General features: G+C 38.0%; 1 protein-coding gene across 4 annotated transcripts in view; it reads right to left on the bottom strand.

Moving 5' to 3' along the window:
- Positions 1-1,892: 1,892 nt before the first annotated feature.
- The window catches only part of arhgef9a (Cdc42 guanine nucleotide exchange factor (GEF) 9a), a 270,976-nt gene continuing 247,657 nt past the window's right edge, over positions 1,893-25,211 (bottom strand). For 3 of the 4 annotated variants that reach the window (XM_043704850.1, XM_043704853.1, XM_043704852.1), the window contains exons 9-10: positions 17,623-17,691; positions 1,893-13,167 (exon numbers count right to left, since the gene is read on the bottom strand). In XM_043704850.1, the coding sequence (XP_043560785.1) occupies positions 12,986-13,167; positions 17,623-17,691 (251 nt within the window). In that variant the 3' untranslated portion in view covers positions 1,893-12,985. The remainder of the gene's footprint in view (positions 13,168-17,622; positions 17,692-25,211) is intronic. The other variant, XM_043704851.1, reaches the window with a different exon arrangement.

Genomic DNA, 25,211 nt, shown 5'->3' with positions numbered 1-25,211 from the left:
TCCATGAAAAACGTTGTCAAAATAACTGAGATAGGCAATGACATATTTACAACTGATGAGAGAACAATAATATTCAGCAATGCACTGATCACATTAATACTGACCAACTGTAAATGAGAAGATTGTAGCTAAAAGGGATCCTATCAGGCAATAGACTTCTTTCTTGTACTGCATCAGGAAAGCTAATACAATGTGAAATTAAAAATTAATTCTTTCTGAGTTGCTATCGTAAATACAAGAAAATGATCAAACCTCTCTATGCAACAATTTTTTGTAGCTATTATTGCACTTCTTAATCCTGAATTTTCAAATCACACCAGTGTTAATTAACTGTTTTAGAGGAAAGAAATTCAGATTTAGTAGAAGTTTTTTTTTAGATGGTACCAGACCATCATCTAACATTAGCCTTCAGACAATATAACACCTAGGATGTCACCTAGGATGTCACCTAGACTGGGGACGAAACGTTTGCAACAAAAACTTCCAGCTCGGCGAACAGAACCACAGCAATATAACAAACTAATCTAGTTCCACTTTACATTTTTTTCAATCCTCCATTAAATCATCACATGTACACATTTTTAATTGTTCATTAATAAGTCTTTTAAGTGTACTGATCTTATTATTGGCTTTTAAATGTATTGTCTAAAAGCCAATAGGTGACCAATTTTAATGACTTTAATCCCCACGTCATTGAAGTCTATCTGACTAAATCAATAATTGTGCTTACAATTATTTTAATTTTTTTCTTGAAGTGTTTCTTTGCACCTCCTGAAAATGCCCAGATCTTGTGGTGAGATGGATGTCCTAGCCCACCAATTCTCCAATCTTGTCCAAGTGATCACTTTTCTTATGTGGATACTCACAATGAGTGACAGCAGATTGCTCAGCTGCAGCCAAATACCATTCTTGCATGAAATCCAAGTGCTGTTGCACAGTGATCCAGAACAGGAATTCTGTCACATTTCCCACCCTTTGTTAACTCAGCAGCCCTTAATCAATGAAGACATCTTAAATATTACCCCACCTAACGTAAAAAAAAATTGAATGTAGACTATTTGTTTGCCTGCTTCAGTTCCATAGTTCCCAAAAGATCTAACAGGAAGACCAATTGATTTATATTTTGCACGTAACATGTAGTTTGTGAGTGTAATATTGACAGATTTTGTAGAATAAAATGCTGTTTTATAAGAATGAAACTTGTAATTATTAATACCATAAGGGTATGTTGACGGAGTCACATTTTATGCAAATCTCTCCAAAACAGCTATTATCTTTGGTAGAATAGGAGAAAAACAATACAGTTTGTGCGTTAACCCTGCAGATCCAAAAAAATCCAAATTTAAACTCAGGTGCATTAGTTAATTTTGGTGTTGGCAATAGATTGGATGCTAAAAAGCACCACAGTGTCACAAATTTCTAAGGTTGGGCAGGGTGCAAAGCCAGCCTCCTATTGTTTGGTGACATTCACTGAAATTTGCATGTCTTATGGATATGAGTTAAACAAGAATCATGTACATGCTTAAAGGTCTAACATTCCATTGTACTTAGGTTAAAGTCACACATGAAAAATGATTTCTAGTTGAGGCAGCAAAAGATGACAATAATTTCTACAATTTTACTACAGAGTACACCATCATTTTCAGGAAAGAAAAGGCACAAACCAAATACAAACCTGATCTTAGGCCACCACTTGTGGCAAAGGCACGTACAATGCATTATTTAGCTGAAAGCATTTATTGTGTACATTGTGTGATTTCAATACAGGTACAAAACTATAACAAAATATTGTTCAGCCACAAACATTATAGAATACATACACAGGGCCATAAGACAAAAGGAAATTAAAATCTCCAGAACCAAGTAAACAGTGAAAGAAAATTCATTCCTTATTTACACAGAAAATTAAATGCTGTGGAAAAGAAAACACCCAATGGCATTCATAAAAGTACTGAAAAGCAGTAAGCAGCAATATTGCAAAACATAAACCAAGTTTTATCAGATGAAACGTTGTTCAGATTTAAATGATCATTATTTCACAAAATGCAATCAAATATACAGCAAGAAACAAGGTCAATAAGTATTTTTTTAAAAAGGCAATGTCTGATTTTAAAGGAATTTTGAAACTTAATCTGCCCTCCATTAGTTGATATGCACTCTGCATTCTATGACTGTTAAATGCACACCTATTATGTGATCTGCTTTGTCTACACTTTACAATCTTGAAATGGCCAAATAATTACATGAGTCATACATACATTCATATATATGAACATATGAATTAGATGCAAGAGTAGGTCATTGGCACCCCAAACCCACTCAGCCAATCAACAAAATCATAGCTGATCTGATTCTGGCCTCAACTCCACATTACTGTCTACCCCAATAATCTTTGACAGTAAGTGGCTATGATTTTGAATCGTCAGTCTATAATTGTGTTTCGAAAATGATAAAATTTATCAGTACCTTATTCACTGTCAATAAGTGACAAGGTAAAGCTCAGCAACTTGATTTTCTTTCATTTCTTCTCCATCTTTTCTCTACTCTGGAGTCCTAGTGATACTGACTCCTGTTAGGGTACAGTTGATGGACATAGGAAACTTTCCAGTATTATTTCATCAGATATGAGACATGAGAATCTCACAGCAAGGTATTCAACTGTACAAAGTATTAAAGCCCATGTCAATACTGCCCTCACTCAACATTCACTCTTTCTACTTTACAGCATTACAATCCCAAATCTATTGCCCAGATTACCTCACCATAAAGCTCGAATCTTCTGCTTTTTATGACCTACTTGTAACTAACCAATGGGTCACTCGAGGGAATATTCGCTCATAAAATTTATACCAATAACAGAATTGTTTATTCTGAACCCATAAGAAAATGGGAAGTTATCTACATCACTTATCACAAAGGTTCTGAAGGGATCTTTATGAAAGGGCATCAAAATTTGAGATTTATTACAATTTCACAAAATATGTGCATTGATATTTTCAAGAGCTTTTGCAGCTATATAATTTCACTTCGAGTTCATAATTACAGATAAACATGGGTCCCATCATGGACATAATTATATTTCTTAAAAGAACAAAATTAATTTTTTTGGAATAGTACTAGTTGTGTTCTGCACAATCTCTACACAAATGACAAATGTTCCATTTAATGAATAGCAACAAAGCTTTTAAAAATAAACCTTTGGAAATCAGCTGTTACCTTTTTTAATTGCAAGACAGTTTTTAATGCATGTAGAACAACATTGACAAACATTCACAAAAGTTACAAAATTCTTATGCCTAAATTTGATAAACAAAATAGAAAGAACATTTTTTTTCCTTTTCCAACATTACAGCACCAAGCTTACATATATACTTTTATAACTTTACATAGTGAGGGAAGGTGGTGGGGACTGGAGATTGTCTGAAACTCGTTCTGCCAGCAGTGTTTAGGGGAAGATAGTGGCCCGGCTGTTAGCTGCTAAATTCAGAGAAATGTATGCAACTTCTGATCTTTCTCACTGCAGGTCTGGTAAAAACTGCAATTTGGCACCCATTCTTCTTGTTACTTATTGGTAACAGCTCTTAAAAACTGACATGTTTCGCTTTCCTCTTGAACCTATGCACCTTTGTGATTTTTAAAACAGGCTTGACCTTATCAAAGAAACCACTGCACATCAAAACCAATATTCTTATGAGCGGTACCCTGCAGGCCATGGTACTTTACTAGAATCACCATGGGAAGTACACTGGTGTTAATTGAACTTGTCGATGTTCTTTTCTCAATAAAATGGAGGAGAAATTACATTGTGACATGAAAATGATTATTTTTAATATGACTTACATCATTACAGGCAAGAAAGGCCATTCTATGTATAACCCAGCAAAATTTAGCATTATTGTCAGTAAGCAAAGAAAGATCAGATCGTGTTTTTTTTTGTCCTGTTAATCCATATTATCTTCTGAAGGACATATCATCCTATGAACATGTTCACAAATGACACTTCAAATGTGTCCAAATGGGTATGAATTAGCACAATACTTCCTATCAATACTTTCTTTTAGTTTTGAATTTGTATCCCTAATTTTAATTAAAACAACATAAAGCAAGAGAATTTAAGAAGGTTGAATCAAATGTGTGACTAATACAGATTTGTGAGTTCAGCCAAATATGTAATTGATTGCAATCACTGAAACAAATCCTACTGGGAAGCCTGAGAGTCAACACTCATCACAATTAGCGTTCATGTCAAGCAGAAAGGGCACTGGGCTAAACTACAGCAGGAATATTTTAAGCCCAACATCTGCCATTCACCAGCGATACAATAAATCCAATTCATGTCTTCTTTCCAGTCTCTAAATTAATTTGATCAATCAGTCAAGAATTGTCTCCAATGATGGCCTTTGATGAAGAGAACATTACAACCAAGACTGATAGTTTAATAAAAAATATCAATTTTAAAGATATCTTCAAATTATTAATTTTAATATTGATTGTGTAAAAAATATTATAGGAAGCTTCTTATTTTGAACTTCCTGCAATTGTTCAAGCAAATAGGTCCTATACTGATCCTACTGCTGATGATTTTTACTGCTATGGCTGTATTGACTAAACTGGCATTTCCCTTCTTTAAATAAACAGATTGGGGTCATTCCGCAACTAAAGTTTGAACTTTGGATCAAGTGGTGAAGTCTTTGAACTTTGCAAACTTGTGAGAAGAGGATCAAAAGGAAAACAGACTTTTCAAGATAAGCAAATTACTTTCATTTCTGAGTCCAGGAGGAGCAGCAGTACCGAGAAGGAAAAGTGAGACTTAACTTGCCTCAGACTGTTAGTTCCCAATCATGTGATGTTCTCTGACCAGCTCCTATTTCATCACTTATAAAAACATAAGAAATAGGGTCAGGAGTCGGCAATTCAGCACATCAAGCCTGCTCCGCCATTTAATATGATCATGGCTGATGTCATCACAGCTTCAACTCCACTTTCCTGCACCCCCTCCCCCATCCATTTCCATTGAAACCATTACTAATTAAAAATGTCTCTCTCCTTTAATTCACTCAATGTCCCAGTATTCACTATATTCTGAGGTCGTGAATTCTACAGCTTCACAATCCTTTTGAGAGAAATAATTTCTCTTCATCACTATTTTAAATGATTTCTCACAGGCCTCCAGCTGCACAATGTCCTATTTCAGCTAGCCGAGTGCATATTCATGAAGCCAGCAGTTGAAATGGCCATTGTCTTATTTTGCCGTAGGCTGACAAGAAATTATGGAACTCCTATGTCTTCACACCAAAAACTTGAAACAAGTTAAATACAACTCTGGGATTGCTAAATAAATTATTACCAGAATCAGTAATTTTCAGCATACATTTTACAATCTATTCACAAGTCCATATGCCAAGCAAAGCTCACTCCAATCTGCCTAACAATAAGCGTTACCTCTAACCTTAGAACAACCTTAGAACAACAGCCTTTACTGTACCACTACCATTTTCCCACACACACATTTTTATGTTAGTTAATGCTAATTTGGGACAGTTTTATGTTGCAAATATGGTAAATAAACTGAAAGTACTCAATTTAATTTCATATCGGACCTTCATAGACAAAATACCAAAGAGAACACTATCCCACTATTTATCAGGCTAGGTTAATTTTAAAACCTAGGCTGCAGAGGTAGGAGACAGGTGTCTAATCAAGTCCATCAATAGTCTGGTTAATACCATCACTGTCTACTTTCTGACTGAGCTGATGACTTGCCAAGGAACTGAAAACTATGAAAATGCTTTCTAATATGCAAGTTAGTGCTTGTTTTAATTTAAAACAACCTGTTTAGATATGTAATCACCCACCTCTGTGTATGTTCTGTTCTTAGGTGAGACTTGAACCTGGATACTACTACTGCAGTACAAGAAACTCTGTTCAGTTAATATTTGTTTGTTGGCAGGTGAATAGATGACTTTACTTTAGCTAGCTGATTGTATGCCTGTTTTGTATGCCTCACCAGTACCATGGTGCTAGTATCTGGTCCAAGTAGGCATTCTGTAATGTGATGTGGTGTAGACGTCAGCAGTCTAATTTCATGTGTAGACCATCCTCATCAGCTCTAATTTTGCAGTCATTCACATAAAAATAATTTTCCAGGTACCGGGTGCTGAGAAAAATTGTAGTACTCCAATCGCTGGTCTGGTTAAGATCACCTATCAATTTTGGGACCTTGTTGCCTATAGATTTTTGGACAAAGTAGGTCATTACCTTCATCTACTAACCCATTTGAAAAATATTTTCCAGTATTATAGCCAATCGGTCCAATTGACATTATTACAGTTTATCCATAAATTCATTCATGAATCACAAAAACAATATGCTGCATAAATTAACTATTAGAACTAATGATTTCAATTCCTAAACTTCTCTTATTGGCAATTTATAGCTCTAATATAGAGAAAATAAGCTTTTGCAGAATCTTCTCCCATAGTATAAAGAATGAGGGTATTACCATTTAGGCTGTTACAAAGACAATATATTGTCAATACTTCACCATTAATACTTTCTAAGTAATGATGTGCCTGTTAACTGGGACATTTAAAATATCGAGGCTGAAATACTGTGTGATAGTAAATATTTTGTTAAGATCATTATACTGGATTTCTGATTGCTGTTTTAGCAAAAGCATTAACTTAGTGCCAAAATTGTTAATTAAATGGCAGGAAAAGGAATCTTTTATGAACACTTTTAATACCTCACTTTTAATTTAAATAAATGATATTTAAAAGATTACTTGGAGCAACTATAAGTATTAATTTTATATAACTGTAGCAGAAAATCAATAATATTTTTTAAAAGTAGCAAGTATATTGTTTTAGTAACAAACTTTCCGAACTTCCAGATGTAATGTGGCCATATGTGAGTCAGCTACAGCTATATTCTTCAGCCGTCCTGTTTCACTTATGATGTTCCAACTTTGTATGGTTCCACTGAGAAGAGCAGTTGCAACAAATAAGACTTCCAACTTGACAATCAACAATTTGCCAATATTCCAAAATGTCCTGCTCCTCTATCAGTGAAGATCTAAAAACTGTCCTTCAACATATCGTTGGTATCGATTCTTTTTATAATTAATTGGTAAATGATAATAATTACATGTCTTTTTTAAATAATACATCTTCATGTGAGAGAATCAATGATACAAGTGTATATAAACTGATGAGGACTAACCATAGTCACAACAGATTTAGGATAAATGACAGTAAGCTGGAGATATAATTACACATCAGGGGAATATCTCAATTATATTCTACATGAGTGAGTAAAACTAAAGTGAATCTATATTCAGGAGTTATTTTCATGAAAGGTAATGTTTAATTTTACATATCTATCTACATCCACATACTAAGAAAGTCCATGTACGAACCTTTCATTATAACATTGGCCATTTCGATATCAGAAAGTAAGCTCTAGTCTGCTGGAGCTTATTGGTTAGATCTCAATCTGCCAATCTTATCCTACACTTCGTAGTATGATTCACATAGGAATCTTAGACCTGTTTAAATTGGTAGCAATTAATATCTAACATCATGTCTTATTTGTGATTTTACCATGCTATGCTTTCTCTTGCAACAAGAAGTCAGGATTTGCACTTACATTTTATTTACTGGTGTTGCATCACTCCCTAAAAATTATCAATCAACATCATGTGTGTTCCAAAAAACAACAGTGAGACCATGCATAGCATCCAATGGCATCATGCATGCATTGGTTCTCAAATTCAAACATCACTGATACAAATGAAATTGTGCAAACCCATGAAATAATCCTATTACAACTAATTTGTACATATGTAGAAATAAAATTCTGAGCAAAATGCTGATATTTTACAGGCCAAGCTAAATTATGATGTTTACTTACAGCCTTCATTCCAACTAATTCATTTTTCACTATTAGCTCCAACAGGACTGTCTTGTTACTCAATTGATCACCCATTTCATGGAGTATTACAATATGGTCGTGAAAATCACATTTCTATATTGAGCAATGTTTATTTGGACATGCATATCAATCACAAGAAAGTCCTATTCATTTTAAGACAGTAGAGGCTGCTTAGGTTGTATTATTATAATTATGTAATTGCAGTCAGTGTCGCTTTAAGTTGCCTGTTCAAGGAGATGGTTTTGCTCAGACCACTTTGCAATAACACACCTCAATGGATAATTTGACATAATTTACAAATCCAGTGTTTGTAACTACACAGCATGTAGTAAAAAAGTAAGAATTTGTAACTTAACCATCAGTCTTGCTCAATAAAATAATTCTAACTGAATTGTATGGTCTTTTAAATAAGTGTTCCTGCACCTTGTAACCTTAATTACTTCATAACTTGTTTTCAGAAGTAAGAAATTTGTTTAATGGTAATTCTTATGCCTGAATTTGTGAATTATTAGAGGATGCTGCTTTCCAAATTTCACATCTCTCTGTCTACTGATGGCCACCTTAACCCAGCCCCTACCACCCCCCGAACGTATTATTTAATTTGTTCATGTGTTCAGTGTTTTGTTTATATGAATTGACAGTTTTGAGAATCAATTCTCGACAGTGCGGCACTGACATATTGAGATAATGGTATCATGTCTTCCATCATGAGAAACTTCCAGTATGAGATTATAAACTAAAAAAAAATTGGCAGTTTTACCTTTAGTTCCACAGGAACTGGAAGGTGGAGACACTCCCAAGCAAGGTAATTTGAAGTATTTTTTTCATGACAGCAATTCTGCTGCTACACAGAATGTGTGTCAATGATTTGCATAAAATCATGGAAACATTTTACATTGATTTAAGTCTGCATACTTGTGAAAATGCCATGTGTGGCATTTTTCTAGTGTCAAGATTTGACTGTGTTATGATGTATATTGTTCTAGATGACCCAAGAGCAACTGTGCAATACAGTATGAAACGGGAAGCTGTTAACACCCTTTGGAAGATACAAGTTTGATCCATTATGTTAACACAATGAAGCAAAATTGAAGGATTTTCTTAGTGACAGATTGGTACAATAACCTGGTTTGTAATGGCATCAGTTAATATGCTTACAAGCATGGAATACTTTGCCCTGAGACAGTTTGATTTTAAAAAAAGCTTGTTTTTTTTAGTTGACCTCAAAGTGAGGCAAAGTTAGCTGGGTGTAGAAACTGTAACCTTGGGCTGGATATTTTGTGCGCTTGCTGGGTGTGCTTTCAGCCTGAGGAGCATAGCAAATCATTTGGGTGGCTATCCCACCAACTTTCCAACCCCCCACCCCCCCCTTCCCCCCACCGCCAGCTCAACCCCATCATTCAGAGGATGCTGAAGTCAAAAATCTGTTCACCATAAATAAAGCGTATTTGAGTTGGTTAAAAGCTCAGTTGATCCCCAATATGATCTGTACATGCAATAATAAATTGGAAAGTGAGTATGGGTAGCCTTTTTAATTTTAAAGTTTTAAAATGGCAGGAGCATGCTTTTTGCCCATCGAGACCAACAGCATCAAATCACCAACCCAATTAGAGAAACCCCCCCGCCCCTCGCCATTTGTCCTAATATACTTCAACCCCAATCTTTACCCACATTGTCCCCTTCCATAAAGGTTGCAAATGCTTCTTTTCTCAATATCTCTGATTTACCTCACTTTGATACCAATGGATCTCTTTTGGGGATTTTCCTGGAGTTCTGTTGGTGCCCACTACTGAGCTTTGCCAAGTCTGTTGGAACTGCTGCAAAACCAAATTCCCAGAGGTGGCACCTCTTCTCCAGTGAGAGGTTGAAATCCGACACTCCCAGCACTTCAGCTTTTTGCAGCATGTTAGGGCTGCAGGTTGACCTTTTTACGTCTGTTGGCTCACTGCACACTTTTCTTGCAGGTAGGGTGAGGAGTCTCCAACTCCATCGCACCCCCACTTTAATTTTCTGGACATTTCATTTCATATTCAACCAAAGAGCAAACACCTAATTCATTTTAAAATATCTTCAACTGTATTTATTCTCTGAACATTGCAAGTATCATTGATGAACCATGTACCTGAGGGTTTAGCCGTCTCCAACTTCATTGCCAAAAAGTTATTCTTCACAGATGAACCTGGACAATGGGTATCAGAAGATTAACGTGCTCTTATCTTATCTCTGCATGCATACACCTTGTCACAAATATTACAGAATAGAGTTCAATGGTGGGAGCCCATGGTCAATGAGATCAGTTTTAGCGTTCTTATTGATAACCTAAATCATGTCAGGGGTATAGACCAACAATCAAAACTTAAGGTATGTATGGCAGAGTACTTCACTGGTTGGGATTTTACCAATTAGACCATTGAGGCAAACCTGTAACTACAACTAGACCTATCTTCTGCACGAGGGTGACAGATAATTTCTATTTTCCTTTCTTAAGAGTGGTGGATAAGTTCAGCAAAAAATGCAAAGATAGCTTATCAATATCTATGAAAGCATCAGTGGAAACCAGTCCCCATCCATGTAAGCATGATAAGTGATAAATTCATTATGCTATTTATCATAGTAGCTCTGGTTGGCCCAGCAGTAGCACTCTTTTTTTCTTTACTGGATCATATCACACTCCTATCTGTTCACACTGCATTCCAGTCCAGTACTAAGACTACTGACTTGTGGCACATAGGGGAGGCTTACTTTGTTCAAGATTTTGAATTTTGATCTGGGCTTTCTGGGCAATGCAGATCCATTAGTTACTTATTGCAAAGAGCATGAGCTAGCAAGATCAGTATTCTGGCCAATATTCCCCTGAGAAACCTCCTGTCCAGTACCCTGGTCAAATGACAAAAATGAATGCCTTAAATGCAAATGCACAGACATGATTTGATTCATCCTATGTGGTCATTTGACGGTATGCTTAAAAAAAAAGTCAAAGATTGTGTTTGCTTGCCCTCAGAATACAGCAACACAGGAGTCTTGGCCTTATTCTTCATATAGTTTAAAGCTCTGCTGGTTTGTGTTACAATGTCAATCACCAATTTCAATCAGTAGTTTCACATTTGGTCCGACTGATATTTGAACAGTATCTGACATACTTACCAATATAGTTATATACTGAAAATCATCAGAAAAAACTGGATTAGTGGAACAATGTACCAGTCCATCACTAGTTTATATGGCACGTCATTCTGAAATTTACCTGAGCAAAGAGCTTGAATATGGTTGGCCAAATATCACAGCAATTACAATGAAACTAAGTAACTTGGGCTTTAATAATTCAATAAGTAAAAACAAAACAAAAGCAAGCCACTAAAATTCCTAAATGGATCACAATAACATATACCTGAAGGACCGTATCTTCAGTTTGAGAAAATACCTTCATGATTAAACAGGTTTTTAGCTAATTACTTAAGTTATAGGGCACCAACAACCTTTATATAGCGTTAGCACAGAATGAGCAATCTGTCAGTTGTTGGTGATTGACCCTCATATAGCTAAGTGCCTGTGTATTGAATCATATACTAACTAGGTTTTCTTTGTTGAATTTATTTCTATAATTTTTGGCACTAGTTTAATAAATAGTTAATTATTTAGATTGTTAGAAAATAATATCTAGCTATGATTATTGGAAAAGTAGCTCTGTAATTCTATAAAAATGTTCATTATTATTTCAAAAGATTGGCTATTTCACCATTTTTAAACTACGTATTATTTCATCAAGTGCATTGGAAATGCAAAATAATGAAACTTTAGCACATCACAAAACAAATGCTTACATCACTTGTGGCACAAAACATTTTTGTAGGACAATATTTAAAGATAACTTAACTCCTTAATCCGTAATGATTCCTTCATAACATAGTTTGTGATCTACTGTGTAGTGCACTGTTCAATCCACAGAGCTCCATTGAATTGCAAACATTTCAGTTAAAATAGTCCAGAGATGTTGTAAAGTTACCACATCATATCAATCTGATGGTTAATGCCATTCCTGTGGGAAGTGCCGGCAAATGTCCAAAAATGCACAAGGTGAAGAAAGGATAAACTGACTACTGAAAGGACTTGTTGATGTTACACCACATCTACCAACACAATGTAAAATGCAATAGGATCAGTTGTTGAACCTTATTAACTATTAAGTATAATGCTGTAACAAATGTGTATTAAAACATAGCAAATATCGTTATATTAAACAATTAATTGTATGGTCAAAAGGTAATAATTATATATCCATTGTGTTTAACAATTTTGTTGCATTGAGGAATAAAATTGGCTTTTAACCAGTTAAGTATAGAGATAGTGAAGAAGTGGTCCTGTCAGTTAAATCTTACCTTGTGAATAACTACAAACCCCATGACTAGCATTAGAAATGATGTCTTAGCATAATGACTAATAGTCCAATATTCTCAAACTCTTATGTCTTCAAATGGAGTTTGGGATTGCTCACTTGGTACAACATATCATCTACATGGATATATAATAAATCATCAAAAGTGTGGCTACATTATTTGTTATTAAAACATCTGTAGTAGCTTATGTAGAACTAATCAAGCAATAAAACATTCACACTCCAGTACATATGTAATAAGCTTTTAGAATAACAGAAGCGAGATATATGTATATATACACACACATACACACATATATTACATAAACATATATACGTATATGTGTGTGTGTTTGTGTACAGCTGCATTACAGTGCACTGAAGAGCACACCCAAGTTCACATAATCACAAATGAAATAATGTGATGGAGTTTGAGTCTCAATTTCAGTATTCCTTTCTGACCTTCTGTTGTCACACTGTACGTTTTTTGAACAGTTGAACCCACATTAAGAAATAATTAGCTAAAATGTTGCTTTGAACCAAGGCTCAGCAGGGAAGGTGTCAGCAGATGGTTTAATCACCTATATCCATGATCCAAACATTGTTTGTTGGTCCACATTTTGTTTTTAACCGCCAGGAGTAATCGACAAGGGCTAGGTCCTCCCACAATAACATGGCCTATTACTTTTTAAATGGTGCTAACCTACTGAAGTTCTGCCAGAATGGAGACTGGCTGCGTTTGGGCTCCGTTAGTTCATACATTGACCCCTGAGGGATACCATCAGTGAGCATGAAGTTTCTCTGATGGACAGGATCCGGGGGTGCTGGGTATGAGGGAGGTAATGACCTTGTATAGTTCACTCCTGAAATGAGAAAAAAAATTCAGCAATATTACATGTTATAGTGATTTGGCGTCACAGTATCAAAAAGCTAGCCAAATGTGTATTTAAAATTACAGTAAGACCATTGAAAAGTGTTTTTACTTCACATCAAAGTTGCTTATAACATAAGTGTAACTTGAATCAAGTGATACGTCTTTGCACATAATCATTACACCATAGAAAGAAACTACAGGCCTGTTGAATCTGTGCTGCCCCCTGCAGTGTAATTTATCTACCCGCTCCCCCCCCGCCCCCAATCCTCTCACAATTTCCCTTGAGACCCATCTTAGCTTTTTCTTTTTAGGTACTTTTCCGATTCTCAATTGAAAACCATGATTGCCCCCACCACAATCCCAGTAAATTGTAGTGTATTAGTTGAAGAAATGTAATAAATCTAAATTGAGTGTAATTTATATATACATGAAAACATACTGTGCAGTAAACAAAGTTGGTGAATTACAGGCACAGGTAGCTCTGAAGAAATTCTAAAGAAGAGTCATTCTAGACTTGAAACATTAACTCTGTTTCTCTTTACAGGTGCTGTCAGACCTTATACATTTCTCTAGCAATTTCTGTACTTGTTTCAGATTTCCGCATCTTATATTTTATTTAGTGTTTAACACACTGGTTCTGTGTATGTAGTACTAAGTTAGATAGCCATGTGATCAGATCTCTGGAGAAGGTTTTAGATGACAATAGGTATTTAAGTGTTTTAGTTAAACTCAAAAGAAGCAGTGTGTCACTAATATAACTGAAACTTATCAAAAATCAACCAACCATCATTGTGGTTTCAACTTTATAGAAGAATGACCAGGGAGAAGGTCAATGACCTTCTCTACTCCACTAAGGTTAGTCATACCATCTACTGTGTACTACCTTACACTCATTCTATCTCGGCTGCATCCACCTGCCACCAAGACTCACTGTCACCCTTTCAAGCCCCCAAATATTAACTCTTCATTGCTTCTATGCTGCCTCCTCACTCAGTTGGGTCACCTCACCAACTTTCCTCCACCAGTATTAACAATGGCACCAACTTTCATTTCACCCTTTGTTCTTATTCTAGGAGAAACTGCGCACATTAGGGGCAAAAGAGCCAGGATGGGAATAGGGGCACCAGATATTTAGCTTCTCACCTCTTATAATAACAAGATCTTGGCCCTTGCTGGCAAGAATTGGGATTGTCTTAAGGAGACAATGAAACAGCATGTGCCAGCAACCAAGCAAGAAGCATTCTCCGTTGCTGTGCTAATCTTCCACTGCCCCCACTGTGAATGTACTAGAGTCATAGCATTATACAGCAAAGAAAGAGACCTTTCGATCCAACTCATCCACTCCAAACAGTCATCTCAATCCAATCTAGCCCCGTTTGCCAGCATCTGGCCAGATACCCTTAAACCCTTCCTACTCATATGCCCATCCAGATGCCTTTTAAATTGTAGCAATCACCACCACTTGCTCTGACAGTTTGTTCCATACACACGCCACCTTTTGCATGAGAAAGTTACCCCTCAGGTCCTTTTTAAAATCTCTCCCCTCTCACTTTAAACCTCTGCCCTCTAGGTTTGGACTCTCTCACCCTCAGAAAAGACCTTGGCTATTTACCCTATCCATGCCCCTCATGGTTTTATATATCTATATGAGGTCACTCCTCAGTCTCCAACACTCCAGGGGAAAAAAAAGCCCCAACCTATTCAGCCTCTCCCTATAGCTCAAAACCTCCAGTCCTGGCAATATCCTTGTAAATCTTTTCTGCACACTCTCAAGTTTAACAACATCCTTCTTATTGAAGGGTGACCAGAATTAATGCAGTATTCTAAAAAAGGTCTCACCAATGTGTTGTACAGCTACAGCATGACGTCCGAAATCCTAAACTCAATGTTCTGTCCAATGAAGGCAACCATGCCAAACATTGTCTTCACCGTGCTGTCCAGCTGTGACTCCACATTAAAGGAAGTATGAACCCTCACCCCTTGGTCTCTTTGTTTGGCAATCTTCCCCAGGGCCCTACCATTTACTGTATAAGTCCTCCCCTGGTTTCCCTTACCAAAATGCAACACCTCACATTTATCTAAAATAAAATCCATCTGCCACTCCTCAGCCCAATGGTCTATCTGATCAAGGTCCCATTGTACTCTGAGATAAACTTCTTCACTGACAACTGCACCAATTATTTCGGTGTCATCAGCAAATGTACTAACCCTACCTCCCACATTTACATCCAAATCATTTATATAAATGATGAAAATCTTAACATGCCAGAATATTCACTCCCTGTTCGTGACATATTCCCTCTTTTATACCCTGTAGGTACAAGTGGTATTAGCACAGCCTCTTAAGTTTACAAGGCATCCCTGCAAAATATCTCCTGCCCCACCTCTGAGCAAGGGAGCACGGATGCCTTAGGGATTGTACTAGTGATATTGCCTTCTGCATCCTTAGCCAGCTTAGACACTCAGAGCCTTGTGGGTATTTTAGCTAGATTAGAGATGGGAGCATCTGTTGGTGAGCACATCACTGCCACAGCTTTTCAGCTGGTTGAAATGGAGAAATGCCCCAGGTTGCTGGCACTCAGAGAAACCAGGCACCTGCTCAATCCCAGGCAAGAAAGAAGCCTATGCCTCTGGCAATTAGTAAAATACACAAACAGGAGCAGCAGGCAAGCTTAGTGTGGTCACTGGACAAGCTGACACAAAGATGGCATGACTGTAGCAATGGCTAATGCCTTAGCTATGTTAACATCTGGCTGCTGACATGGATGGATAGGTAACTGCTGTACAGAGTCAGGCCCATCACTCTATTTGCTGGATATGCGCACAAACATGCAATCCAATGGTCTAACCATTGTGCTTAGCATCAACAGCGAGGTGACAGGGGAACAAGGAACCATGATTTCACTCTGAGATGCCCCTTCCTAACAAGGTGACAGGAGGATGCCAGCAGGAGAAGGGTCCACATACAGGTCACCCAAACGTCTCCTCTCAGGACACTCCAGAGGAAGCCAAGCATCCAGCTGCACCCTATATAACATCCTCAGCCCTGTGTTGGTCAAACCAAAGAGGGACACCAGCCTGTGAGCAAGACACACTCCGCAGTCTGTGCCCTTTAGATGCAAAAACCTTAGGGTCACCCAACCAAAGCTCCAATGCCAATGGGCTCCAGTGAGACAGTAGGACAGGCTCCCTCCACCCCAGCTGGGACTCTGGGAATGTGTCAAGATGTAGTGGGAGGGAAAGATTGAAGATCTTCTGAGGGCACACAGGTGTCACATCCTTGTAAACACACTGACATTGTAAACAAAATACATGCTCATCTTTTATTATTAGCAGTGCGAGTGAATATCTACTACAATATTGAAAGTTTGGAGCCCAGCCATCCTTAGTGCTTCATGACGTTTTATGGTCCAAGTTGTGAAGTGAGCAACTCTTTTACCATGTACAGGCTCTGGGCACTTGGAAGATATGACTACTTAGGGGTCATAGTCATTATGGGCATTGCTTCTTGATCCTGCATAATGTGGTCAAAAGTGCTTGTGGCAGGCATGTGGACTGGACACAGTAGGCTAATGTCTAAGCAGTACACATCATGTAATGCTCACAGGTCCATTTCAGCTTTATTGTATGGGCATGCGAGTGTACTGCTATTACCCTTTGGATGGGCTCACACCACTCAACATTGAAGCCGCTCCATCATAGAAAGAAACACCAACCCCCTCCCACATGGGCATGGTGACAGCCATTTTTAACTTCATTGAACGCTCAGCACAATGCGGGGATACAGCAGTCATTCCCACACTGTGAATCTGCCACTCAGAATCTTACTCTTGGTGAACCCTCAAGTGTAGCCATTCTCCTTTTGGTATCAGTCCCAACAAACTCATAGGCTTTGAACTTCCCTATGTTCCCACCCAAACCATTTATCTAAATTTTGCGTCCTAGCTCTCCGTGCCCAGTCCCAGGTGGATTGAGTTAACATTCCAGATATAGTAGTGCCCCCATGGATGCTAGGATGCTATTAACTGTAAATGACCAATTCCCTCACCCCCAACCTGCATTATCCCTTTCTTTTCCATGTTTTATTGCTCCCCCTATGTTTATATTGAGTTGTCCCACTTCACAATTGTATTTCCTCTCTGCATCCTAAAATGCTGCCCAAAGCACATAATTCAGTTTCCTTGTCTCTCTCTCACAGCAATGGTCCATGATTAGAACTCCCACCTCCCCCCTCACCATCACTCTCCCTTCCACTGACACCCTCATCCCATCCCCCACTTCCCTTGACTTCTTGTGAACACAGCCCAGGATTAACAGTGACCCAACATGGACAGCCCCAAAAGAGGAGTGAGCAGACCCCTGACTGATTCTCACCCCAATAGTTAACTCAGCTTCTCTAAAATTGCCTGTACAATGAAAGACAAATGCAAGCACTAACACTCACCTTTCTGTTTGCTGACTTTTCTTACAGTCATTGCAGCTTGTCTCTTCTGATACTCCGAGATTTCAAATCCTAAAAAGCAGTACAATAAATGAAAGACATTCCAATGCAAAGAATTCTTAAAGAGTTTTGTTTCTATTATCTTGTACTTAAGTATCAGTTACAACCATTCACAGTTAAGGAATAATTGATGCAGGATAATACTGCAACAGTCTAATCTCTAGCCTCAGAATGGGAACTCTTGCTGCTTGAACATGTTATATCTTTTCCCTGTTGGATTAATAACCATTGAAATCTACGTGCTGCAGGTGTACTGCTGATACATTAGTAATGATTTTTAAAATTATACGAGCAGATAGTACAGATATATACTCTTTTGGTTTTGTTATTTTTCATAGAATCTGGATATTGCTGACAAATTCAGCTTTTGTTGCTCATTCCCAAGTGTCTTGGTCATCTGTTTCAGTGAGCAGTTAAGAAGTAAACTTAGTGTTTTGCCACTGGAATCAAATTTCAGCAAAACTGGGCAAGGGTGGCCAATTTCGTCAAGTAAAGAGCATTGTGTCATCCAGATGAACTTGACTGAGTGCACACCTAATTTACAATGAATAAAATTTGCAGTTTAATGTTCTAAAGTTGTAAGGTTTGAGCAGGCGTATTTTCAATAAATGAAGTAAAAGAATAATTTAACTATGAACTGGCTGAGGCAGCATCCAAGGAGCGGAAAATCGATGTTTCGGGCAAAAGCCCTTCATCAGGAATGATGCTGAGAGCCTCGGGTAGTGGAGAGATAAATGGGAGGGTGTGGGGCTGGGGAGAAGGTAGCTGAGAGTACAATAGGTGGATGGAGGAAGGGGTAAAGGTGATAGGTTGGAGAGGTGGGTGGAGAGGATAGATGGGAAGGAAGATTGGCAGGTAGGACAGGTTATGAAGTCGGTCCTGAGCTAGAAGGTTGGAACTGGGGTAAGGTGGGGGGAGAAGAAATAGGAAACTGGTGAAGTCCACATTGATGCCATGGGGTTGAAGGCTCCTGAGGCAGAAGATGAGGCGTTCTTCCTCCAGGCATCGGGTGGTGAGAGAGTGGAGATGGAGGAGGCCCGGGACCTGCATGTCCTCAGCAGATTGGAAGGGGGAGTTGAAGTGTTCAGTCACAAGGCGGTGGGGTTGATTGGTGCGGGTGTCCCTGAGATGTTCCCTGAAGCACTCTGCGAGAAGAAATCAACCCCACCGTCACATGGCCAAGCATTTCAACTCCTCCTCCTACTCTGCGGAGGACATGCAGGTGCTAGACCTCCTCCATTGCCACTCCTTCACCACCAGATGCCTAGAGGAAGAAAGCCTCATTTTCCGCCTCAGGACCCTTCAACACCATGGCATCAACATGAACTTCACCAGTTTCCTCATTTCTCGTCCCCCCACCTTACCCCAGTTCCAACCTTCCAGATCAGCACCATCCTTATGACTTGCCCCATCTGTCAATCTGCTTTCCCACCTATCCACTCCACCCTCCTCTCTGACTTAGCTGCCTGATCTGCTGTGCTTTTCTAGCACCACTCTAATCTTGACTTTAATCTCCAGCATCTGTAGTATCCACATCCTCCTATGAACTGGCTGACTCTGGTTCCTCATTAACTGAGTGAACTAGGTTCTATGTGTTGGGAGCATGTATAAATAAACAAGTTGGTGTGAGTTAATATCTGAATGTAATTTACTATAGAGCAACAGAAAGTTCAGTGGAGGAAGGAGAGAGATGTTTAGTTGCCTTTTTCTGAACAAAGTAGCTGATTGTGGAGTAGGACTGGTACCTTTTCCTAGCTTTAAACTAAAAATAAGATACTTAATTCATGCTTAGCTGTCTAGTCTTTTAATACCATATTTCTTAAGAATAGCTTGTTAGGTTCAAGATTGATACTAGTCTATAAAAATGAAATAAAAATAAAATAAATGTTTCAGAGTGGGGATTCTTCAAGTGAAAAGAGTAGGGATACTTGAATGACTTAATTAATAACTGATATAAAGTGTGGTAGAGATGATGGGTTGGTTCATGTGTTGCAGCTGCAGCATGTAGGCTCTGCCGGACGCTCAGGTGATCCACAGAGAACATATTTTAATAAGTGTTTGCAACTCAGACAACTTCAAATACATAATTATTATCAATATTAATTACTTGGATGACAGAAGAGAATGTATAGCTATCAGTTTGCAAGTGACAGAAAAATAATTGGGAAAGCAAGTAGTGGGAAAAATAATTGGGAAAGCAAGAGTGTGTGGAGAGATATACACAGTTCAGTGAATGTTGAAAACTTGGCAGTTGGAATGTAATGTAGGAAAATGTGAGGCACTTCAGCAGTAACAAAAGAAGAACTGAGTATTATTTAAAAGAGGAAAGAATGCAGAAGCACAAGGAAGTCTTGCTAAAATTATATAAAGCACTACTCAGACCAAAATCAAACAGCAACTGAAATTGCTGGAGAAATTCAGCAGGTTTAGCAGTGTCTGTGGACAGAAAACATAGTTAACATTTCATGTCCAGTGACATTTCTTCAATTCTAGTCAAACTAATCCAGGAATACTGTAAACAATTTTTGTCCCATTATCTAAGCAAAGATATTAGAGGCAGTCCTGAAAAACTTCACTAGGTTGGATCCAGGTATGGAGGAACTTTTCTTATCAGGAGAATTTAAGTTGGTTGGGTTTGTACTCATTGGAGTTTAGAAGAATTAAAGACAACCTTTTTGAAACATAGAAGTCTCTTACAGGCTTTCCAATTTAGATATGAAGAGGTTGTTTCCTCTTGTGGGAGAGATTAAGACCAGAGGACATAATTCCAGTATGTGAGGAATCTCCCATTTAAAACAGAACTAAAGAGGAATTTCTTCTCTTAGAGGGTAGTGAATCTGTGGAATGCTTTACTTCAAAGGGCAGTATTAAGATTCAAAACTGAGATTGACAAATATTTAATCAATTCCATAATCAAGAGCTATTAAAGGATAAGGCAAAAAGCTAGAATTGAAGATTTTCAGATTAGCCATAATCTCAATGAATAGAGGATCAGACTCAATGGTCAAATGGCTTACTCCTGTTCATACATAGCCAGCTCTCATGGGTTTTTATGATATCGATGATCATTGCCATTCTAGCAATTATTGACAAAACGTACACTGTGCAATTGTATTGCTGAAGCTGTGTCGAGCTTTGCTTCTCTACCTCTGACTGCAAGGAAAATGTCTAACATTCAAAGGGATCTAATGGGCAGCTTTTCTTTTCTTATCATTAGAAACATAAATATACCTTAGTATAGTATCTTAGCTTTTTCTAAACATTTTAAGATGTGGAGGTGCTGGTGCTGGTGCTGGTGCTGGACTGGGGTGGACAAGGTCAAAAGTCAGACAACACCAGGTTATAGTCCAACAGGTTTATTTGGAAGCACTAGCTTTTTAAGCACTGGCCCTTCATCAGGTGAAATATAAAATTGAATCACATACTCTAGGAAAGTTACAAATTCAATTGAGTCTGTTTGCATTAGCTGAATTCAGTGAAGATGGTAAAAGTAATTTTTTTATTTATTCATGGGATTGGAGGCATTGCTAGTTAGGTCAGGATTTACTGCCCATTCCTAATTACCCTCGAGTAGGTTGTGGTGAGTTGCTTCCTTATCAAAAGCAATTAGGAATGGACAATAAATGTTAACTTATCCATCAATTCCTAAATCTCATAAATGAATGAAAAAAATGTGGCCTCATCACATGACAAAAACAAAATATTAAATTAGGATTCCTGTTCCTTGTCACAATTCAAAGACCCCTGCTGAAAAATACATGAAAGCCAGAGAAGGCCATGACTAGTTTTAACTCTAAAGCTATCATAATGTATTGAGAGATTTATTTAATGATTTGAGGTTGGGCAATGCAACATAGCCTTTGGGACTTTAAGCCCTGGGTGTAAGCTCATGAAATATCTCAGAAATAGCTATAATCATGTCTAATAGCACAGTAGCTGCTGTCTGCTTTTTGGCATTTTCCTTATATTTTGTGGTGCCCAGCTGCAGTGAGATGGCATGTTGCCAACATGACAGGAAACACACCTCACTGGATACTAAACCAACCACATTCTGCGATATGATTCAGAGGTTTCATGAGAATACTCTGCACAAATCTGGCCCTGAGTTTAATTTTTTTGAACCAAATTGCACTCTCGTTAAACTTGTTTATTATTTCCAACGGCTTCTAGGAAACTGGTAGGGGTGGACCATATTACATGCATTGGGATTCAAATATTAGCTAACCTAAAAAAAAAGTTCAGGAACTAATTTCTGCCATTGCACATGGATAGAGAGTTATAAGTTTAACAATGAGTCTGTGACCATTTCTGTTAGAACAAAAGATGGTCTTAACATGACGCAATCTATTAAATAAAGCAGCTTCAGTTATTTCACAGTATATTAACAGTGTTAATTTCATCATTGATATTCCAAACTATGGCAGCCAAGCAAAATGTTTAATGCTACTTGTTTTGACATATCTTTACAAATGGTTAAAGGTTATTCAGTATTGATCAGTAATTATTCCCAGTCTAAAAGAATATACTTTAATTGAAGGTGAAAACATGGGCTGTGCCTATGAATAATGCCAATTTGCTTTTTGTGGGTACTTCACATCATAAGAATGGATCAGAATTCTGATATACTATGGATGTTTTTTTAACTTTTAATACCAAAATATGTTTATTTTTGAAAGAGTCTACTACTACAACCAAAAAAGATCACAGACGTAAACTCATTGCTGGAAAAGTCTTCTGTGGGACCCATGAAATTCACACCTGTCAGGGAAACTTCAATAACAGTGAGAGAAACATAACAGGAAAAGATAATGGAGGGGCTGACTATTGTTTTCCTCTTAGTGGAAAGCCACCTATTGAAGACACGTTTTGTGCTTTGCCATTCCAGCAAACAAAAACAGCAGTTAAAAACTGATTGCAATCCAGGCCTGCAGAAGAAGGTATACTACTGAGCTGAAGTGAACTGAGGCACCTATGTTTACAAATCTGGGTTCAATGCTAGTGTTCTGTCAAGGTCAGAGTTGAAGACCCAGTCACTGCATTGCAGGTAAAGGACTTCACACAATTTGAGTGTGAGAAGCCAACTAGTTAGCAAGTCGGTCAAGAGGAGATAGGACAGAAAGAGCTTCCCATTCTGAGTGCTGTTACCAAGCCAGTTGTAAAAAGGAAATTGGACAAAAAGAACTTCAACAAACTGTAAAGCTTAAGAATCCTGAAATCAACCATTCAATTCTCAATAGTCCACTGTCTACACCTCCCAAACTACCCAGAGAGACTGATCTGTATATCTTATAACTGTTATCTTTATTTAAGATTTACTGCTTGTTCCCAATTTGTATGCACGTGTGCCGCATTAGGTCTTCTTTTTGTTTAGTAACTCATAAACTCAATCTTCTGTTGAGAGAGCCTGGTTAAATCAGCTTTTTCTTTAAACATAAATTAATTTGTTTTGAGTGAAAGACAGAAAAACAATGGAGAGATAATTTAAAAATTAAGCCTGATGCAACCAACTGAGGGGAAGTGGGGGTAATTTGGTAAATGAATAAAGAAGGGAACCGAATAGCCCCTCTTCAGCTGGGAGTTAAACTATTGAGGTATTCGGCTGGAAGTGAACCAATTTGTGGAACCTTGCCCAGGGCCTGTTTGTAATATGGGATACATACTTAATATCTTAGGAATCACCTCAACCTCAGCACCTTCACCTACACAAGCAATGGAAAGGGCCCCACACATTCTAAGCACACTTTTAGTTTCAATTCTTCACGCTTGATCCATACATAAAAACGTAGAGAAATAACCTGTTTGGAAACCAATACTTGAAATATATATGCTTTGCAGCAGCATAGCCAGTAACACTGCTGCTGTGACCATTATTATAGGACTCATGATCCTTACTATTGGCATCACAACTTGTGTTTACTGATTTACTGCTTTCCAAGTATGATAGCATTCTGACTTTTCTAACAGTGTTAGTGTGCCTGTTTTTTTCCTGTAACTAACTCTGACAGGTTAATTTTAATTTTCTTGGCAGCTGCAAGACAACATTTGATATCTATGGACTAACTCGGCCAGAACTCTGGACAGCTCATATTGTAATTTATACTGTAATCCCGTTCACATGACAACGCCTTTAGGTAGTTTTACTTATCCAATCTAGCACGCATTTCCTGCTCCACTTTCCAGCACTTGTGGTTCTTGGCAGACATGCTGCCTTATAAATCATGTAAAGCCCACTCAACTCAGATGTTAGCTAAAGTGGGTGAAGTAACTCCAGATAGGGTGGCATCCTGTCATCAAGCCACCCTTTATTTATATGTGCATAGCACAGGATACTGACCAACAGGCGCAAAGCCAGCTCCTACTGTGATCAGAGCCCCTGGTACTCCTGTTTCTACCCATCAGCCAAGACTCCCTGATTGAACCACGTTAACGGCCCCATTAGGAAATTCATATGCTATATGTCCACTTGAGTGATCTCATTCCAATCACTACAGTGGGATTCAACACTAATCCTTCTTCTTTTCTCAGGTCAAGGGAATGATATTTGAAACACAAACCTACAATGAAACAATTCCAGAATCGTCAGTCAGCTGTTGCAAAGAAAAGACAGATTCTGATTTTCAGTTAAACATCACACAACACAAGGTTATAGTCCAACGGGTTTAATTGGAAGCACACTAGCTTTCAGAGTGCCACTCCTTCTACAGGTGATATTGGAGGACACAATTCTAAGGCACAGAATTTATAGCAAAAATTTACAGTGTGATGTAACTGAAATTATACTTTGAAAAATACCTGGATTGTCTGTTGAGTCAATCAAGTTATTTTTCAATGTATAATTTCAGTTACATCACACTGTAAATTTTTGCTATAAATTCTGTGCCTTAGAATTGTGTCCTCCAATATCACCTGTAGAAGGAGCATCGCTCCGAAAGCTAGTGTGCTTCCAATTAAACCCGTTGGACTATAACCTTGTGTTGTGTGATTTTTAACTTTGTACACCCAGTCCAACACCGGCATCTCCAAATCCTGATTTTCAGATTTGCAACCTTTACCAGATCTAAAATTAGATCATTTTAATAAAGTATCTTATTTTTGTTATACAGTGAGATACTGGGCTGTAATTTTACCCTCACCAGAAATGGCAAGGCAGCGCAAATAATTGGATCAGTTGGCCCTGATGAGATACTTGATCTCTTCTTGCCACTTTAGTGTTTTTCTGGGGTAGAAGGACCATTGGGAAATTTCTCAACCCTCCTGCAGTTAAAGCCCTCAAATGGTCAACTCATGGCCATTTATGGGCCTCAACTCAGCACCTACCCGATTACTGCCTTCACAGCAGATAAGAAAAATATCTGGTTTCCTGATTAGGAAACAAAGACAATCTGTCTGGGGTTAGGGAGGGATGGGGTCCTGTTGGCTTTATTTGTCCTACTTTGGAGCCGATGAAGGCCATGGTTGGGGGTAAGAGGCTCAGGGTTGAAAGCCATCTGTCTACCTTTGACCTTACCTTCTAGAACCCACCATGAGAGTCC

This window comes from Chiloscyllium plagiosum, chromosome 15, assembly GCF_004010195.1.
Source record: "Chiloscyllium plagiosum isolate BGI_BamShark_2017 chromosome 15, ASM401019v2, whole genome shotgun sequence".
NCBI lineage: Eukaryota > Metazoa > Chordata > Chondrichthyes > Orectolobiformes > Hemiscylliidae > Chiloscyllium > Chiloscyllium plagiosum.
The sequence above is the reverse complement of the archived record's forward strand: the minus strand, read 5'-3'. Positions and strand labels throughout refer to the sequence as shown.